The following is a 20,006-nucleotide window of genomic DNA, read 5'->3' on the forward strand; positions in this document are numbered from 1 at the left end:
GAAGAAGTGGAAAGAGAATCAATGCTCTTGGAAAATCTATAAAGTGGTGGCAAATGCTACCCAACCCTTAATGTTACATGCTAACTGGCACACACCCTTTCCAACGAATATGGCTCCAAGCACTGTGAAGATATAACGCTTTTTTCTCATATCTCATGCTGCCTGCTGCATAGACACACTCTCAAAAAACACAGGCAGTGTACACTGGGGGCAGTTAAGGATGCTCGGGCTGCCTAGATTTGAATTATGGCTCTGTGATTCACTAGCCCTTGGGCAAGTTACTGACAATCTCCATACTTCAGTTCTCTCGTCTATAAAATAGAGGCCATAGCATAAAACCCCATGCTAACTTGCCTCACAATCAGGCAAATTCAGATCTAATTCAATTGAGGACTGGCTCCCAGCCCCCATTTACAGGAACAGGCTAAAGCTTTCATCGAGGGGGTGAATGAAGAACAGGCAGGATGGCAGGAAATAACTAGACTCATGACCATTTAGATTTTCTCAGTTCAGTACACTTCTACATATCTAATAAATGAAAACATTTTCTCCTCGGTGCCACCCCCACACACAGTCACTGGAAAACAAATTGAAAAACATTATTTTTTCAAAAGCCTCACAATAACATGACTCCGACATTTTACGCAACTGGAAAAACCTTTTTTAAAATTTGGCCTATATGTTGTAGTACGGTTTTACTGTTAGTATAAAGTGCTTAGAACAGTGTCTGGCAAACAATAAATGCTTAATATATCTTAGCTATCATTATTATCCCTAACTGAACTGTGTGTCTAATTATTTACTATTGACTCACAGAGGAGAAAGTGAGACCAGATCCTAATTCTCTTTGGAAGTTAGTTCATAATAACTGTTACCCAACCTAAATGGAGGGCTAGTCACATGTGCCACAATGACTTGAGTGGGGGAGGGGAGAACCAATATTCTCTAAACTGAAAAAGAATCAATTAGGCAGCATTAGCATAGGACTTAACTATAGCTGTATTTTTCCCCCCTCTAAGAAATATCTCCAAATATAGTTTACAGTGATTCAGTTTATCAACAAATGGTTTGCATAGGCTCCTAGAGGACAAAACGAGATCCCCTGTACTAGAAACGAGGCCGAAGGTGTGCTTAAAGCAGTAGCCTCCGTTTTAAGCACAAGGGGTGCAGATAAATCCATTTGCTTCTATGAATTGGTCTTGCCTCTCTACATGTGAATTCAAGATGTGGGTGTCAAATAGTTCAATCTGAAGTCTGTGACAGAAAGAAAACATTTACATTTCAAAAACCAAACAAAGCACAGAACACATGCACTGGTTTAATGAACCCTAATAAAAATGAGAGTTGTTCAAAATTAACTGATTTAAGTAATCATGCTTCAAAAATCAACAGTCCTATTTCCTCTCGTGTTGCTCTACTTATAGCTATGTCTCCTATGCCCACAAGTCCTACTCCAAAAACAGACAGAGGGATAGTAGTTCTTATTCTCTAATTTCAAATAAAATGGTTTCAGAAATAAACACAAAATCCTCTCACCCCTCCAAAATTCTGTAATAATAAATAATGCTACAAATGGGGAAGGAGAGCACAGCTGATCAACCAGCACCTTTAACAACCACAACTAGTCCAGGTGACTCCAAGTCATCCTTCACCTCCAAAGTTTGAGGCGGAAAACGGTTTAATCCAAAGCAAGTTATTTCAAGCTTTGTTTCTCTTGCCATGACACATTCATTCACCTAATCATCTGCACTCACTACCCATAAGATCTAGCAACTCATTTAATCAGTCTTCACCTTTCTTCAAAAATCTGAAAACTGAAGTTCAGAAACCAAAAGGGTGACGTATACAAGATAGATGGAAAATGGATAGATGAATTAATGCAACAAATATCAAACCAAGTACCTACAACGTGCCAAGGTCCATGTGTGGTGCTGTGTGTATAGGGAAGAGTAAAATAAATGCCCTACCCCCATGTAGCTCTTAGTCTAATTAAGAAGATGAATATAAACACACAAAGAAATAGGTCCGTGAGTGCAAAATGGGAGCGAAACAGGGTGCTAAGCAAGAAAAGATCAGGACAGAGAAACTCTCGCACGTGTGTACAAAGGGACAGGGACAGGGATGTTGACTATTCATAATAGGGCAACACAACAACCTAAATGACCATCACTAGAAAATCGGAAGCAGTTATGGCAAAAATCTTAATATGTATTAGTTCTGGGAGGTGGCTACATGGATATGTTATCTTACTGTATAAAAAGAATCCAGGGAAAAAAGACAAAGGTTTTTTTAATTTAAAAATGAGAGGGGGGGTGGAGTGGATGGACCTATTTAGGTAGAGGAGTCAGGGCAGGCCTCACCAAGGAGGTGCCATATAAGCGGAGACCTGAAGAGAGAAAAATGAAACCCTGCACCGAGCCCGGGGAGAGGTGGTCCAGGCAGAGGGGCCCAGATGCACATTTAATTCCGCATCTAGGTTCAGTTCTGACCCCACTGTGGAGGGACAGAGCTGAACCTGTATGCAGAACTAAAAGAAAATGGTGGCCCATGGGGCTGGACCAAAGCAGGGGTCGGGAGGGCAGTGAGGCGGTAGCACATAGGACCTGGGAGGCCAAGGTGAACTGAGATGGGAAGCCGCTGGAAATGACATGCAATGGCATGTTGAAAATACAGATTACCTGCTGTGTAGAGGATGGATTAGAGGGAGCAAGAGAAGAAGGGAGACACCAAAGGGAGGCTGGTGCGGCCATCCTGACCAGGGACAATGGTGGCCTGAACTCAGTTGGGGCAATGGAGAGAAATGGATGAATCTGAATACTTTGAAGGTAAGGTTGGCAGGGCTTATTAATAACCAGATCTTAGGACTGGAGTAAGAAGTGATAAATACTATAAATATTATAGAAACACTTGGTGTCTGCTACTTTGGGCCCAAGACTAGATGCTGCTAGAGGACATGAAAGGGCACTCTGGGCCCCCAAATCTATTTAGTAAAAAAAAAAAAAGAACAACTTAAAGCCATGAACATCAAACTCAGAGCAAATGAATGAAAATACAAGCTGAGGTCATTAAGTTAAAGCGTGAAGGAGGTCAAGTTAAATCAGTCAGGGAAAGTGAGTTCTGAGGAAGATTAAAAGACAGCACAGACACTAGTGTAGGTGGACAAAGGCAGGAGGAAATGCTGAAGAAACAGCAAAGTAAAAACACAAAGTAGAAAATAACTTGGCAAATAGCATACAAATAGTGAGAGAAAAATGCAGATGGGGTTAAGAGAGGCTCTGAGGAGATGGCAGACTTGACAGCATAAGGTGTTTGGTTTTCGGCTGACATTTACTGAGTGCTTATTATGACTGTACCAAGGCTTTAACATACATTATCTCAGTTAATTCTCCCATCAACCCTGCTGGGTAGTGACCATTACTAGAAGCCAGGAAGCTGAAGCTGAGAGGGGTTAAATAACAAGTCAGCGAATGGCCAGCACCCTAGGCCTGGATTCCAGGCCTGCCGCTTAGTGGGTGTTTGACAAGCTGTTCTCCGGGCCTCAAATCCCTCATCGATAAACGGGGGTGTAATTACAATATCTTCCTACAGCAATTCTGCCTCACCACCATCGCTGCACTCAAAGAGTACCAGATGAAGTCAACAATCACCTTCATGTTCCAAAATTCAATGGGAAATTTTCAAAACTCTCGTCAGTGCCTCTTCCTGACAGTCACCCATGAAACGCTTTTCACTGGCCTTCGCCACATTATGTGTTCCTACCTTTCTCCTTCTCTGGCGGCTCATCTACAGCCAAGTCCATCCTCCTCCATGCTGTGCATGCTGGGGATCCTTCAGACTGGGCCCCACATCCACTGCTCTTCCCACTCGCTCCTGTCTCCCAAAGTAATCTCAGCCAGGCCACGGCTTAACTTACCCCAATACACCAATGACTCCCAAAGTCATATCCTGCCACCTCAAAGTTAACATGTCCAAGATCAAACTAGGCTCATCTTCCGTTCCCTTGGCCCCAAACTCAGTCACCTTCCAGCACTCTTCACCTAAGTGAAAGGTGCCCCATCTTTGATACTTGCCCCATTCTAAGCCCTACCCAATCTATCACCAGGTTTTGCTGTTTTTTTTTCTCTTACATCTCTCTCATGTCTGTATCCTCCCTCCCGACTGCCATCACACCAGCCAAGCTACCACCATCATTTGCCTGGCATCACTTACTAAGAGCCTACTAATTCGTCCCCCACAGCCACTCTGACCCCTCCAACGCACACAGCCAGAATGATCTTCTCGAAAGGCAAATGGGGCTAACTCCTCCACCCGCCACACAGAACCTGCTAATGGCCACCCCTCAGTCAACACGGTCTATGAGGCCTGGATGGTGTCTCCTGGCCACCTGTCCAGCCTCACCTCCCTCACTCTCCCCTGCCTTTCTGCACTCAAGCTACAGCTGCCTTCCCTCAGTTCCTTGAGCACACAACGCTTCCACCCACCACAGGACCTCTGCACACATCCTCTTACCCTGGAATGCTTAGCCCTGCAGCCCTTTAGCTAATTAACGCCAGTGCACACTTAAATCTCAGCTCCCGTGTCCCTGGGTCAGGAAACGTCTGATTCTTCAGTCTTAGTGCTTTAATCCTTCACAGGGTCTTTGTTATCAGCACTCAGAAATTCCCACTCCTCGTCTGAGCTCCTATTTTCTTTTGGGACGGCATGATTATTCATTGGACTATTTGCTTAATGGCTCTCAACTACCAAACGGAAAACTCCGTGAGGACAAGGTTCTTGAATACTTCAATTTACCACTGTTTCCCCCAATACACCGACACCTACAGGGTTGGCAGCTCACAAGAATGCTTCCTCTGGGTTGTTAGGAAAACAGTAGTATACGGGCTTTCATATGTGAAGGTGCTTCGTAACTAGAGCTGGACAGTAATCCGCATCATCTAGCACCCTCTGACAGGTGAAAACACAAGAGGGTGGGATGGCGGACTAGCTCAAGGCCATACATAGCAAACACACAAGAAGTGAGTGTGGCCACCTTGGTTTCCAGTCCAGGCTTTCTCCAGAACACACTCAACGCTTTTCTTCGTGTTTTGTGCACCTACTAAAAGGTCCCTTCTCCTGTTTACTACTAGGTAATCACGAGTTTGGCCTCCCAGGCTCTAGCTCTATCTCTACTGGAATCATTACCCAAGGCTTTCGTCTCAAGCCCGCAGGTCACAAGCAATGTCATTTGTCTCAATTTCCCTCTGTGGTACAGTCAGCAAATATTACTTGAAGAATTTCTGGCTAGGAGGCAAGAATCAGTAATTGAATGAAATATATTCACCTGCTCTCTCTGCCAATCTTCTGAAAATAAGTTATTTTTTCTGCCCCATCAGGACACTATTAAAGAAGGAATACCTGGGTTTTTCCTGCAATTCAGTTATCAGCTGTCCATCACATCATGCCACACAGTCCAACTTAAATAGAACATACACCCTACCCTGTTGGCCAGCGCACAGAAATGTTACATGTGGCCTAAGAACAATGCACATTATTAATAGCCCGTGAGCTTATTCCTTTCCCCAAGTACCCCCTCCTCAACCCTCCTCCTCCCCGCCTGTGGAAGGCACAACACCTTCCTGCAGAGGGTTGAAAATACAGTCTGTGGTGAAGTCAGCAGGGGCGAAAAGCCCCTGAAACAAATATAGCCAAATGTCTGACACTCCAAATTATGACAGGAACCGAACATCTTTGCTCTACTCCCATCCCCAATCAACTCTCAGCCCTGAAGCCAAAAAAAAGTCTCATCGCTGGCCTTAAAACAACAAATGTTGTGTTAAAAGTAAAACAACAAAGCCAATAAAAATATGGAATAGAAAATTAAACCCAAACCTGCAAAAAAGAATTTGTAATTCCAAATACTGCACATAAACTATTTCTGGAAATCACTCATGCTGTTGTTCTGCTAAAACTGCAAGCAGAGATGCTCTTTAGTTGTATTTTATTTCATTTTGCTTTTTAAAAGGAGGGAATTTTCAAAGAAAATTAAAAATTTGGAGACTCTAAGACATTCAAGTTTAAAAGGGACACACGCCAATTCAGCCACAAAAAATTAATAATAAAAGAAAACAAGGACAGCTGTCCAACCCGACCCTGGCACTCAGTTTCAAAGTAGGTACAAGATGTCTAAAATGATGACTAAAGTGCTCAGGAATCCCTGGCTTAAAATCAAACAGCTTCTTAACACATATACACATACATAAAGCCATTCTCCTCCCCGCCTTCCAAAACTCCCACGACTTACCAAAGTCAGCTCACTGTAATTTAACACAGTATTTATGAGAGGGCAAATTGACACAGGCTCATGCTGCCTGCTGACATGATGATACACAAACAGAAGGCACTAATTCTATTAGTCTTCCCTCAGTCAACCAGTCCTGAACCATAATAAACCCAAACAGCTTGTTCTGTTTTCAAATTTGTGATGGATGTATCTTTAAAAGGCCAGGCTGTACGTACTCTTGTGAGAAGTATGCTCAAGCCACCAGAAGGTGCAGACTGCTTGAGAGCAGGTTCTTCCAATTGGCAGCCAATGTGCCCAGAATGGCTCAAGTGAGGAGACAGTGGGGTGACATCTTGTACACCATCAGATTCAAACACTGGGGCCGCTAATCCATTTGGGGGTTGGGCAATCTGAAAGGCTGCCAAGTGTGACCATGTTACCCATAAATCTATTACCTGAGCAGATGAGGAAAGGAAAAAAACAGAGGAAGTCAATATTATGATTTTCTAGCAATCCCTTCTCTTCAATCCGTCTATATTTGCAATTTGTGAAGAAGACGGGGGGAGGGGGGAAGGATGTGGGAGAAAACAAGTAAAGTTTATGGTAGTTTCCCCTTTCCTTAAGAGCAGTGTTATCCTGGAAATTTCCTATGCAGGCTGACTGCAGAACCAGACAACTAAATGTTACGTCAATTTCTATACCACTGATGAATAGTGGTTAATAAATTCACTTTTCTTTTTGTCTCTTAACAAGGTGGGAATGGCACTTTTGAAATCGTTACTGCTCTGTCATCTTGGTTCACTGCCAAAGCAAGGAGCTTTAGAACACCTGTCAAATAACACACAGCTTGTGAAAAAGAAACATACACCAAAACAGGTTTATATAAAATGTTCACATGTGTAGAAAGAGGAATGAGGTTGGGTTAATAGAAAATCACTCATTCTGGTGAGGGTTGGGCAGAAAGAGAGAGATTTTCAGGACTCAGTTTTTGCGATTTGAGTCTGAGTAATGAAACTTAATCTGTCTCAGCAGAGAGCAGTGGTGCTGATAGGATTTATCTCCTCATCCTTCGCCTCATTCCCAGAGGCTTCACTAATTAAACCGGCGAAAATATCCAGGCCTTCCCAAATGAGAATGCCTAGTAAAAACGTACAAAGTATCCTTTTTCCTGTTTTGGGTATCAAGGACATTCTTAAAAACTCAAAACCGGCTTCAATATCAAGATCCTCTTTTTAAAAAATGCATCCCATTCTCCTCCTCCCGCCTATAACTGCGGAAACTCCTAGGCCGCCATGATCTCAGAGTTAAGGCAAACAAGCACCCACCTGTGTAGTACAGGACGAGGTGTTAGGTACCACACCAAAACGTGTGTAACGTGACCCCCAACAAACTGAACCGAAGTGAAGACTGGACAGTACAGAAACAATCTGAGGCTGTAGGCTTTGGGTTTTTGTTAATAAAGAGAAAAACTGTTAAGTATTCATACTAGTGTATGCAGACCCATTCCAAAATCTAGTGGTAAGACATCCAATGTGTGGGTTACAAAAAGGCTCTAATTTAGATTGAGGATGAGGAAATTCCACTTTCCTTAACAAAATAAACCCTGGCTCTTTTCAGGTTGGCACTAAGAAGATTTTGAAGGATGGGGGAGGCCAGCCCACAGCCCCAGGACACCCGGTGGTACAATGCGTGTAGGGGCAGGGTGCTCCTTCTTGGCAAAGACTTGTATTATCAGGGCTAACGGGCCCTTCCCTGGGTTCCCTAAGGCTCAGGTAAGACAAAGATGAGGTAACCATCCCAGAGAACTGACTCTGGGTGCTGAGCACACAATGCAATACATAGATGATGGATTATAGAAATGTACACTTGAAACCTATATAATTTTACTAACCAATGTCACCCCAGTAAATAAAGACAATGCAAATGAATAAACAAAAAAGTACATAAATATCTCCTTATTAAAGCTTTCTTCTCTTACACTCACAGACCCCAGGCTGTTTCACCAGCAGGACTTGAACTAGTGTTTCTCTTCCCAGCCACCTCTAACATCAATCGTCTTGTGTCCTACTAAACCTATACCTTCCAATGTCCAAAACTCCAAAGAGTCCATGCATCTTAGAGGTGCTAGTTTTCAACTATGAAGAAAGAAGGATAAGGTCATTCTGAAGTTTTTAAATGTCTCAAGTTTTAGAGATCACTCCTTTTTGTTGGTGGTGGACGTCGCCGAGTAAGCATCATTCAAGTCTCCCCTCCCGCGGTCGTCATGTCTAAGTCAGTTTCCCAAAGAGCCGGAACAGCTGCAGAAGCTCTTTATCGGAGGTTTGAGCTTTGAAACAATCAATGAGAGACTGAGGAGCCATTCTGAGCAATGAGGAACGCTCACTGACTGTGCAGTGATCAGAGACCCAAACACCAAGCACTCCAGCAGCTGTGCATTTGTCACCTGTGCCACCGTGGAGGAGGTGGGTGCAGCCATGAACGTAAGACCACACAAGGTGGATGGAGGAGTTGTGGGACCAAAGAGGGCTGTCTCAAGAGAAGATTCTCAAAGACCTGGTGCCCACTTCACCTTGGAGAAGATTTTTGTTGGTGCTATCAAAGAAGACACTGAAGAATACTGCCTAAGACATGATTTTGAACAGTATGAGAAAATTGAAGTGACTGAAATCATGACGGACTGAGGCAGTAGAAAAAAGAGAGGCTTTGCTTTTGTCACCTTTGATGACCATGACTCTGTAGGCAAGACTGTCATTCAGAAATACCATCCTGTGAACGGCCACAACTGTGAGGTGAGGAAAGCCCTGTCTAAGCAAGAGATGGTTATTGCTTCGTCCAAAGAGGTTGAAGTGGTTCTGGAAACTTTGATGGTGGTCATGGAGGTGGGAATGACAACTTTGGTCATGGAGGAAACTTCAGTGGTCGAGGTGGCTTTGGTGGCAGTCGTTGTGTGGAGGATATGGTGGCAGTGGGAATGGCTATAATGGATTCGGGAATGATGGAAGCACTTTGGGAGGTGGCAGAAGCTACAGTGATTTTGGCAGTTACAACAATCAATCTTCAAATTTTGGACCCATGAAAGGAAGAAACTTTGGAGGCAGAAGCTCTGGCCCCTACGGTGATGGAGGCCAATACTTTGCCAAACCACGAAACCAAGGTGGCTATGGCGGCTCCAGCAGCAGCAGTAGTGATGGCAGTGGCAGAAGGTTTTAACTACTGCCAGGAAACAAAGCTTATCAGGAGAAGAGAGCCAGAGAAATGACAGGAAAGCTACAGGCTACAACAGATTTGGGAGCTCAGCCGAGCACAGCGGTGGCAGGGCCTAGCTGCTACAAAGAAGACATGTTTTAGACAATACTCATGTGTATAGGCAAAAAACTCGAGGACTGAATTTGAGACTTAATTGTATAACAGGTCATTTTAGTTTCTGTTCTATGAAAAGTGAAAAGCATTCCAACAAAGGGTTTTCACGTAGATTTTTTTTTTTGGTCCCAATGCCGTTGATTGCTATGTAATGCTCTGATCATGATGCTGAATAAATGTGTCTTTTTAAAAAATGTCTCAAGTTTTGGCAATTTTGAAAGTAATATTATGCCAGTGTTTTCAAGTATATAGAGTAATTCAAAGCAAGCCTAAGTGTAAACCACTTACTTGTCTCTATAGATGCAACACTGTGTTAATAAAGTATAAATTATTCTATATACTTGAAATTTTTTGTCATATATTTCTCTCAAATTACTGCATATCTCCATTATCATAATTTGGACTAGATTTCCATGGGGTATTCACAAATTAGTGCTTCCTCTTGTCTTTATATTTACCCACATTACTTTCATTAATTTTCAGACAAATGGACAAGTAAATGTAGGTGTTAATTAGTAAAAGTTAATCAACATACATGATCGGCAGTTAAGATGCCACTTACTTGACTAGAAATAGGTGTTTCTAAAGAATTTAAAAGTATATGAAAAGAACCTAGGCTCAAAAATAATTATTAATTTGTACTATGAAATATGGTGATGAATGATAACCGGAATTACTGTGGTGATCATCTCACAGTGTATACAAATATCAAATCATGTTATACACCTGAAACTAATAAAATGTTATGTCAACTATAACTCCATAAAAAAACAAAATTACAGAAAAAAATTGCGCTATGAAGAATTTCAACTCATTCCATCTGAATTACAACCAATTCTGAATTAGATGTAAATTAAAGCTGAATAGTATGTGTTAGCAGATTTGAAGAACTGCAAAGAATTTAGAACCCAAACAGCCCTGAAATGCAACAATAAAAAGGGAATAAAATAGTTTCTCTGGCTTAGAATTTTATAATATAAACTTCAAAAGTGATAAGTAATCTGTGATCACTAAAAAAGGATATTGCTTTTTTTAACATAAAATATATTCTGCCAAAATACATTAAGCCTACATTTCAGCCTTAGAGGAAATTCTCTTCTCATATTAACAAAAACCAAAATGTTGGTCGGTCAGCTGAAATTAAAAGGAGTCTTAACGGTGGCTATTAAGATTCTGGAGACAGAATTAGAACCCTTCCCTCCTACCACCCACACAGTTTCCATGGATCTGGTCTGGCAAGAAAATTCTTCACACTGCCATGTTTTAGGTAACAAAGGCATACATTTTAAGGCTGAAGTTTTCCCACAACCAACAAATGAAGAGGGCAGAGATGAAATATAAGAACCAGTAGTTCTTTACCATGTTTGCATCATGGTCCCCTTCAAGAATCTCTTCAGTGCTATGCTGTCTCTCCCTCCTAAAAGTACATATATGCACAGACACACAAAATGTCGCATACAACTTCAGAAGATTCAGACCGTCCCTTTGCTCTGCTTGGGTTGTGAGAAGTTCTCCTATGACAGTCTAAGAACACGTACAATTTCAAAATCTGTATTTTGTAGGTGTCCAAAAGATGTTTTCTTTCCTCCTTACTACCTTTAGTGCAATTTCCTCCGTTTTCACCTACTATGACCAAAGCTGTTCAAAATGAGTGATTTTTCTATTACACAAGACTCTCTTTTATACCAGAGGTCCACAAACTTTTTCTGTAAAGGGCCGGAAAGTACGTATTTGAGGCTTTGCAGGTCATTCAGTCTCTGTGGCCACTCATCAACTCTGTCATTGGAACACAGCACAAATGCTGCCAGAAACAAATGGGTGTGGCTGTGTCCCAATAAAATGTTATTTACAAAAAATAGGGTGTGGACAGGAGTTAGCCCATGGGTCATAGTTTGTAGACCCCTGGAATAGAGAACAGGTTCAACAACTCCACAAGGAAGCAAATAGACATATATAATTAGATCTCTTAACTCATGCCATCCCTAAAAGTAGTTCCCAGAAGGGAATGAGTAAGAAAAGCCAAACTTTGCAACTTTTAGAAGAAAATAAGGGAGAATGTCTATGTCACTGAAGGAGGGAAAGATTTCTCAAGGGAAAAAAAACACATAGAGTACAAGGGGAAAAAGTCAAATATTTGGCATTAGAATAAAAAACCGATGTACAATGAAAGACCACCAATAAAGTTAAAGGATAAGCCATAGACTAAAAGATATTAGCAACACAAATGACCATAAAGGATTAGACTTTGAAAACCTAAGAAAAAATACTAAGGGACATACAGCCCAACAAAACAGGACACATATATGTACACAGACAACTCACAAGAAAACTGAAGAGTGAAAACATATGACAAGATGCTCAACCTAACTAATACTTAGGGAAATGCAAATTAAAATCACAATGAGATACCCTTTCACACTCATGAGACTGACAATAACTAAAAATTCTGGTAATAACAAGTGCTGACAAGAATGTAGAACACAAGTATTATGCAATGAGTATCTTCACAAGTACAGAGTAAGTTGAAAACCTCTCAATAGGAAAATAAATTCAAAGAGGCAAAATTGTATATCAAAATTATTTTCGATTTATTTTTAAATTAACCTCTGGTCCTGTGACTGAGGGAGTCATGTATTGTAGTCCCATGGCCACGGATATGAAGTTAGCTATTTGAATGAATCTGCTTGTTATGATTAATTAAACGATGGCTCCTATCAATAAAATGTCATATACTTCTTGTGGATATGCAAATTCCACTCCTAGTAATACACTAGAGAAACTCTTGCACTAGTGGCACTATCTACTGCAGCACTATTTGTAATAGCAAAAAACAAAAACAAGTGAAAACCTGGAAACCTAAAAACATGGAGAACGGGAGAATAAAGATACACTGTGCTAAATTTATTCACTGAAATATTATACAATAAGTAACATGAATAAATCAAATCTAAAAAATGCATCAACATGGATATACTTAAAATGTTGTTTATAGAGTAGGGCTTTTCCCTTTTTGTTTTTGGAAAACTGCAAAATAAATATGTATAGCATGACACAGAAATGGTAAAAACTTTTAATGCACGATGTGCATAGGCACATGTTTACTGTAAAAGCAAAAACCATGAGCAAGAGCTCAAAACCAACCCTGGGAGAGCAGTTACCTCCAAAGAAGAGAAAGAAATGAGCGAGGGTGGGGAGGAAAGTTCTTTAATTGTCTTTATAATATTTTATTGCATTTAATTTTTTTTTTAAACTTGGTGTTTTAAGAAAAAAGATTAAAAAAGTGAAATTTTTGGTTTTTTTCCAGATAAGATGAAAGACTCCCTTAATATTTATTGTTAAGAGTCTCCATCTTCACTCAGTCTCTTTTGCCACTGACACCAACAAAGGCTAAAGCCGCCTCCCTCCCTGTCCCAAGGCCATTTCCAAGGGCTCCAGACAGGTGCTAGCACATTGCCAAACAACTCCCAGGAAGGCTTGCCCAGACTGCAATGTTTTCATGCAAAGATTTGGATACATTTTCAAAATGCACAAATTTCAGCTCTGAGCACGACTGAAAGCTAGGCAGTCTACAACTGGTTGGCAAGCAGGTTGGTAAAGACTCATTTCAGCCTACTGGTGAGAAAATGAAAATGCATGGGCTCTATACCCAAACATTAGAGAGCATACATTCAATTTCAAATGCAATCAGAAATCCAGACCAAAAATCATTTTTTCAAGGGCACAGAAATAACAGAGTACAGAAATAAAACAATGCCATTGTCAATAAGTACTAATTATTCCATAAAGACAAATATTACCATTACACTAAGGATTATGCAATGAGTATGCTTCTAAGTATAGAGTAAGTTCAAAATCCCTCAAAAAGAAACCCCAACAAGTTCAAAGAGGCAAAATTATATAGCAAAATCATTTCAATTCTCTTTAGAGTACACTGATACTGTGACCAAGGGAGTCATGTATTGTAGCCCCGTGGCCAGAAGTGTGAATTTAGCTATTTGATAGAAGAATTAACTTGCTATGATGCCTTAAATGATTGTTCTTACCAATAAAACTTACTATTCAAAAACCATCATTATTTTAAACACTAAACAGATCAGACTATTACAATTCTTTGGACCACTGTTAGCTTTTATTAAGTTTCAAAATTAATAAAAGTCTAAAATTTGGACAGATTTGTGTCACTAAATGGCCTTCACTATTGTTCACAGAATCAAACCCTTAATTGATTAATGATCTCAGGGTGTCTATCGCCATCTAGTGAACAATCACTTCAATTACCACACCAGTCACTTGACGACTGAGTCTGTTTTCATGGTGGTTCAAAAAATGTGTCCACTTAGTGCTATCGACTTGCCCACTATCTTTTCTATGTCTCTCTACACATACATTGAGAACACACACAAATCCAGATGGTATTTACAAAGATTCACTTTTGAGTGCCTGTAAACTAAGTTTCCATGTTACTTCTCTGGAAACACTGACTTCAGATTTTTCAAATAACTTGCAACCTGTGAGGTCCCTCACACAATTCCTTAACTATTCACCAAATCCTCTAGCAAAGAGCAATTAAAAATCATAGAAGAGTTTAAGTGTGAAAGATCACAGCTGGGAAAAGACAATATTGATGTCCACTTGACACAACTGTTAGATTTTTATTACAAACCTGTTTTTAAAAGTACAATGAGTAATTACTCTGCATACTCTAGCACCCATAATACATTTGATTACAGAAATTATTAGGTCACCCGTGCCAAAGTTGCATGATTCTGACAAAATTGAGCACACACAAAATAAACTTAAAAATGAAAAGGGAGGGTAGCTTCAAAGCCTACCCAGACTGTGTAGTAATACATATTCAAATGCAAAATTTTATAATCTATTCAGATGGCATGCTACCAGGTATCTTTCTCATTAACTTCCACTTGAACCTTAACGTGATTTATCCTACAAGGATTTTAAAAGGAAACAACTTCTAGGCTCTTCGAGTTCTATATTATATTGTCCCCTCCATCTTATTACAAACAAACAAACAAAGATGAGTTTGATAAAGTTACAAAGGTATTCCAAAATCTCAGCAAACTGACTCTCATTTTACACTTCGCTCCTCCTACCTCTTTAATAATCAAGAGATGCTTGAAATCACAAAGGCCTGATAGCATATACAGAAGATGCTCGTAAGCCCAAAGACAGAGTATCACAATATTTCATTCCGCCAGTGCTAGTAATTATCACCAACACTTTAACAATCATTTTTATTTCAGGAAGTAATTTCTGTAAGTGGCTTTGAATCTTCTAGAATAAGATTACCAGGGAGCAACTGGATCATTATTATTTCTCATTAACTTCACAATACTGTAAAGGCCCACTTTCCACAGTGGTTGTGTTTAATTTATGGGAAGGAGCAAAGAGGAAGGAGAAAAGGGGAAAGGACAAACCAAGAATTTAAATCACATATGCTTTTCACTAGAGTTTTCTGAATTTTTTTTTGTTTTTTTAGTGGGGAGAGCAAGGATTTTTACAGTTTATTCATTAAGATTTGTTATTGTTATATTTTATACAACAGAAAAAATAAAAACTGAGTTTAAACACCCTATTAAAAATCCAGCTAAATGAAAATATTGCCCTTAAAGTACCATGGATTAGGGGAGTAGGGGAGATCACTGGACAAATTTGGGGCTTATCATTATCAACAGTGCCCTTTTAAGCTCGCAGATTTCTGAGGCAACACAGAAAATGTAACAACAGGGATTTCCCAACAGCAAGAGGCACTCTCCAAGGGAGTAAATTGTCAACTATTGCCTCTCGTGAGAAACTTAAGAGTAACCTTGATCCAATCTCAATAGTCAACCCATGTATTATCACTCAGTTGGGGCATAGTGAGTGCATTTCCTAATACAAAAATAAGATGGTATTCTATCAGAAGCCACTGGATACATATACAGAAATAAAATTTAAATAATTTTAAAGTAAACTTAGCCTAAGAAACTGAAAACATCCTTACCTCACTTCAACTAGCCCCTAAACCACTTATACCTTCTCATGTAAAAAAGGCCTATGTCTTGAAATGATTATCAAGAATGATGATCTTCCAGGAATAAGAGGCAGAATATAAAGCAGAGGCAGAGTCATGAAAGACACCCTGAGATGGGGCAGACAACCCTAACATAGTGAAAGCCTTACAATCAGGAAGATATAGATTCCAGCTCAAAATAGCCACTCGTTAGACTGTATCTCTCTGAGTTGATCCTCCTCACCTGCAAAATGGTAACGTTATTATCTCTATCGATGGATTCTTGGGGGGTTCTAATGAAATGCATGTGAAAGCTTCTCACATGTCGCTGGTGTCCCATCCATGTGCCACCTTCCTCACTGTGCCCTAACCAAGTCTCTGAGATAGGGCTGCCGACAGAAGAGCGGCTCTCAACTTCCTGTTTGTGTCCCGCCAGCTAGATGCGCTGTCCAGTATAGTAGACACTAGCCACATGTGGCTATTTACAGTTAATTTCATTTTCATTATAATTAAACAGAACTCAAAACCCAGTTCCTCAGTTAGCCAGCACGAGCCTGAGATTAAGTGCTCACACACCCACTATCAGATAGTGCAGATGAAGAACATTTTCAATATCTCAGTTCTATTGGACAGTGCTGGTCTAGATGCTGAAGCAGGGGTCAGCAAAATCTGTTATTCTGTAAAGAGCCAGAGAGTAAATATTTTAGGCTTTGTGGGCCACGCAGCTCTCTATCTTGACTACTCAACTCTGCTGTTGTAACCCAAAAGCAGCTATAGAAGACACATAAACGGTTAAGAGTAGACATGATCCACTAAAACTTTTATTTGCAAAATTAGACGGCAGGCTAGCTTCGGCCCACAAGCTGCAGTTTTCCAACCCCTGTTCTAAAGTATTCTGGGTCCAGATCTCCAATCAAATATTCTGCCCATACCACTAACTACCTTCTTAAGACTGATGGTCATAAATCCACTGACAGGAATCAAGGGTTTACCAGAGTTGAAAGTAATTAGTATTTAACGTAACTATTCTTTTACAAATTAAGAAAATCCCATGCTAAAGCAGATGAAGCTTATAGTGTTTACAAAGTGATGGTACCGCAAATCTGTTTGGTGTGTGGCCCACCATTCCAAAGCCAGTAACATTCAATCGATAACTCATCCTGATGTATTCCTGGACCTCTGGACTTCTACAGCCAGCATGCCTAGATCTCTACAAATCTCAAAGGTAACACAGCCAAGACAGAACTCCTAATCCCTCTCTCCCAGATATGTCCATCTCAGGGAATGGCTCCACTAGCTAATCAGCTAAAAGACCTAAAGGGAGGCATCCTCCTTGATCTCTTCCTTTCCCTGACTCTCTGACCTAATACACCAGCAAAGAAACTCTCTCTCATGTCACTCAGGTCTCATTCTTGTTATGTCCTAAAGAAGCCTTCCCTGACCAATCTAAACCAGCCACCTTAACATTCTCTACCCACCATTTTGTTAGCATTTCCGCACAGCATTTATTTCTACCACATTCTCTTAGTTTTGTATTTGTTTATTCACTTACTTACAGTCTGTTTTCCCAAACGATTCTCTCCCTGCCCCAAGTCCCCACCATATGCCCCGCTACAACCCCCTGCCCTAGGTAGAATGTGAGCCTCTAGATGCAGGGATCTCTTCTGTCTCGCTTGACACTCTACCCCCAGGACCTAGGACAATGTCTGGAACATAGGAGACACTCAATAAATACACACACACACACACACACACAAACACACACATATATATATATATATACATATATATAGTCACGGGATATAAAGTACAGCATAGGGAATATAATAAATGGTATAGTAACAGCTATATATGATGTCAGAGGGGTAGCAGACTTGGGGGAGTTATCACTTTGTGAGGGGTGTAAATGTCTAATCATTATGTTGTTTTGTACTCCTGAAACTAATATAATCAAAAAATTAAAATGAAAAAAATATTTGCTTAACCCAGAAATAACTAGTTAATTAATTAAAAAAAGAAAGCCTATCTGCCCCATACTTGTCCTAAAAGGGGATATTTGAAGCTGTATAACTAGGTAACAAGCTTGGCTCTCCCACACTATAACATGTATAGTTAAAAAATACTCCCATTTTTGAGATGTGAATGTTACACCATTTACCTCCCTTCCTTTGTATGTCACCAAAGCAGCCAGTTGTTTGGCGTAAAATCTGCTGTAGGAAAATCCCAGGCAGCCGTACATACTGTTTGCCGTGAGCTTCAAGGCCTTCTGTCGAATGTCATACTGCAGGCCACACGAGGACAAAAGACAAAGAATAATACTTGCAGATAAGTGCTTCAGCATTACATTACATGTCTTTCTAGATCACCAGTGAGGAGAAACCCTCAATATCCCTGAAAAAAGAACTCTTAACACACTCAACCTGTCCTTCAGGGCCATGATTCCCTGACCTCCCAGAAGCAAGTAAACATAGACCCCAAGCTCCCAAAGCCAGAAGGCTCTTGCTCAGACACAGCTTTGCAGATAGAGGCGCCTTCCATTCTGAGGCACTCTACCATTTTGCAATGGTTTTCTACTCACAAACGTAAAATAAGCACATGCGTTTGTCCATCATGTTCCAATCATTCCTAGATAATCAAATTCTAAGAGCTAAGACTGTCCCTCAGGTATCTCTTAGTGAAAAGATATACCTGAAGAACAAGGTCTGGATTTAAATCTTGCTGCTTCATTAGTTGTTTGACTTGCTTTCTCCGCTCGACCAGTTTCCGGATCTCTCTCGGCAAAATGCCCATTTCTAAGCTTGGATCTGGCAGCTCAGGGATTTGTTCTTGTTCTTCACCCTAACGAACAAACAAAAATTTCAGATAAATCAAACTTTCATTAAATAAATTTCTAAAATAATATTTGGTGGGAGCTTTACCCCATGATCACATCTTGAAAAGCTACTTTCTTTTCCGTAAAGGTCAACAATGCACGGGTGGTCAAGACAGGGCAAAAAGGGCTGCAGAACAAGTCAACACTGCCCTCTTTTCTCCCAATTCTATCAGCCTGTCATTCCCAGTATCTCCCGCCCCTCTAAGTATTGACAGATGTATATATCATTTACAGGGATGAATTTTTACACATGGTTCTCTCCTCTCTTCAACAAGATTGGGTAGGAACAAGTTTGGGGAAATTGCTTTTAAAATAAAAACACAAAGGGAGACCTCTAGGATTAAAAAAAAAGAAAAAACAGTAACTAAACTATTTTAAGTCATGTGCACTACCCAACAAAATGCTGTAGAATTTCTAAAACTAGGGAGAGTCATGGCAATTATTGTAGCTGTTTTAGACTAAAAAAAATACAAGTCTAAATAGTAAATCAGCACATTTCTTTCAGGTATTTGGAACACGTATTTAAATAGGCCATGACATTTCTAAAAATTAATGCATATATATTCCTTAGTATATATGTAGTGACTTTTATCTATAAATTGCTTTACACTCAGTAGAAGAATAGCAACATTTTAGAAAAGCAACCAGCAGTTTTCTTACATAAAAATTTACAGCAGGAAAAAGCAAGAGAAAGCATTAGACCATTTTTCACGGGATTCCATTAATTCCATTAACAGACTGCAAAGAAAAGCCAGGCACATTTGCCCTTTCAAAGGTTCAGAATTAAAAAATAAACCTCTTTGGCTTAAAATACGTCAAGTCAAAGCCATTTGATAGCCGAGCTTTTATAAAGTATCTGATTTTATAAAGCTCAATATCTTCAAATGAACAATCTTACAATAGAAACAGGGACCTATTGTTTTCCAATATAGCAAATGAAGAAAACAAACCTATTAAAGAGATCTTCGTATACATTCCAATTTATTTACAGCAACTATGAAGATCAGATAAAAAGTAAAATGAGGGCCGGCCGAGTGGCGTGTTGGTTAAGCGCTGGCTTGGGACGCCAGAGGGCCCCGGTTCGGATCCCACATATGAGGGCCAGTGACACTGCCCTCTACAGCTAAGATGCTGAACAACAGCTCAACCTGGAGCTGGGCTGCCTTGAGTCGCCGGCGATGGCATAGGCTGCAGCCCCTGTGGCAGTGGGCTGCCATGGGCTACCGTGTGTAGCCAGCAGCCAGCGTGAGCAGCCAGCAGCCGCAGTGAGCGGCCGTCCAGAAGCCAGCAACTGATCTGCCTCGCCAGGGAAGAGCGCAATGATGGTGCCAACTTGCGCCAGTGAAACAACGTCCTCCACAACTAGACTGAAGAACAAAAGGACAGCAACTTGTCTGTTCCCCTTCCCCAATTCCCCATCACTGTTCCCATCCCCCCAATTCCCCAATAAAAATCTTTAAAGAAACAAACAAAAAAGTAAAATGAAAGGATTTGGAGTCAGGAAA

The 20,006-nt window shown here is 40.5% G+C and overlaps 1 protein-coding gene across 1 annotated transcript in view; it reads right to left on the minus strand.

The window, feature by feature from the left end:
* The window catches only part of POLA1 (DNA polymerase alpha 1, catalytic subunit), a 319,056-nt gene that overhangs the window by 234,449 nt on the left and 64,601 nt on the right, over positions 1–20,006 (minus strand). The window contains exons 25-26 of the mRNA XM_019625246.1: positions 18,318–18,467; positions 17,788–17,910 (exon numbers count right to left, since the gene is read on the minus strand). Coding sequence (XP_019480791.1) covers positions 17,788–17,910; positions 18,318–18,467 — 273 coding nt within the window. The remainder of the gene's footprint in view (positions 1–17,787; positions 17,911–18,317; positions 18,468–20,006) is intronic.

The sequence above is a fragment of the Hipposideros armiger genome, unplaced genomic scaffold (genome assembly GCF_001890085.2).
Source record: "Hipposideros armiger isolate ML-2016 unplaced genomic scaffold, ASM189008v1 scaffold_620, whole genome shotgun sequence".
NCBI classification, from domain to species: domain Eukaryota; kingdom Metazoa; phylum Chordata; class Mammalia; order Chiroptera; family Hipposideridae; genus Hipposideros; species Hipposideros armiger.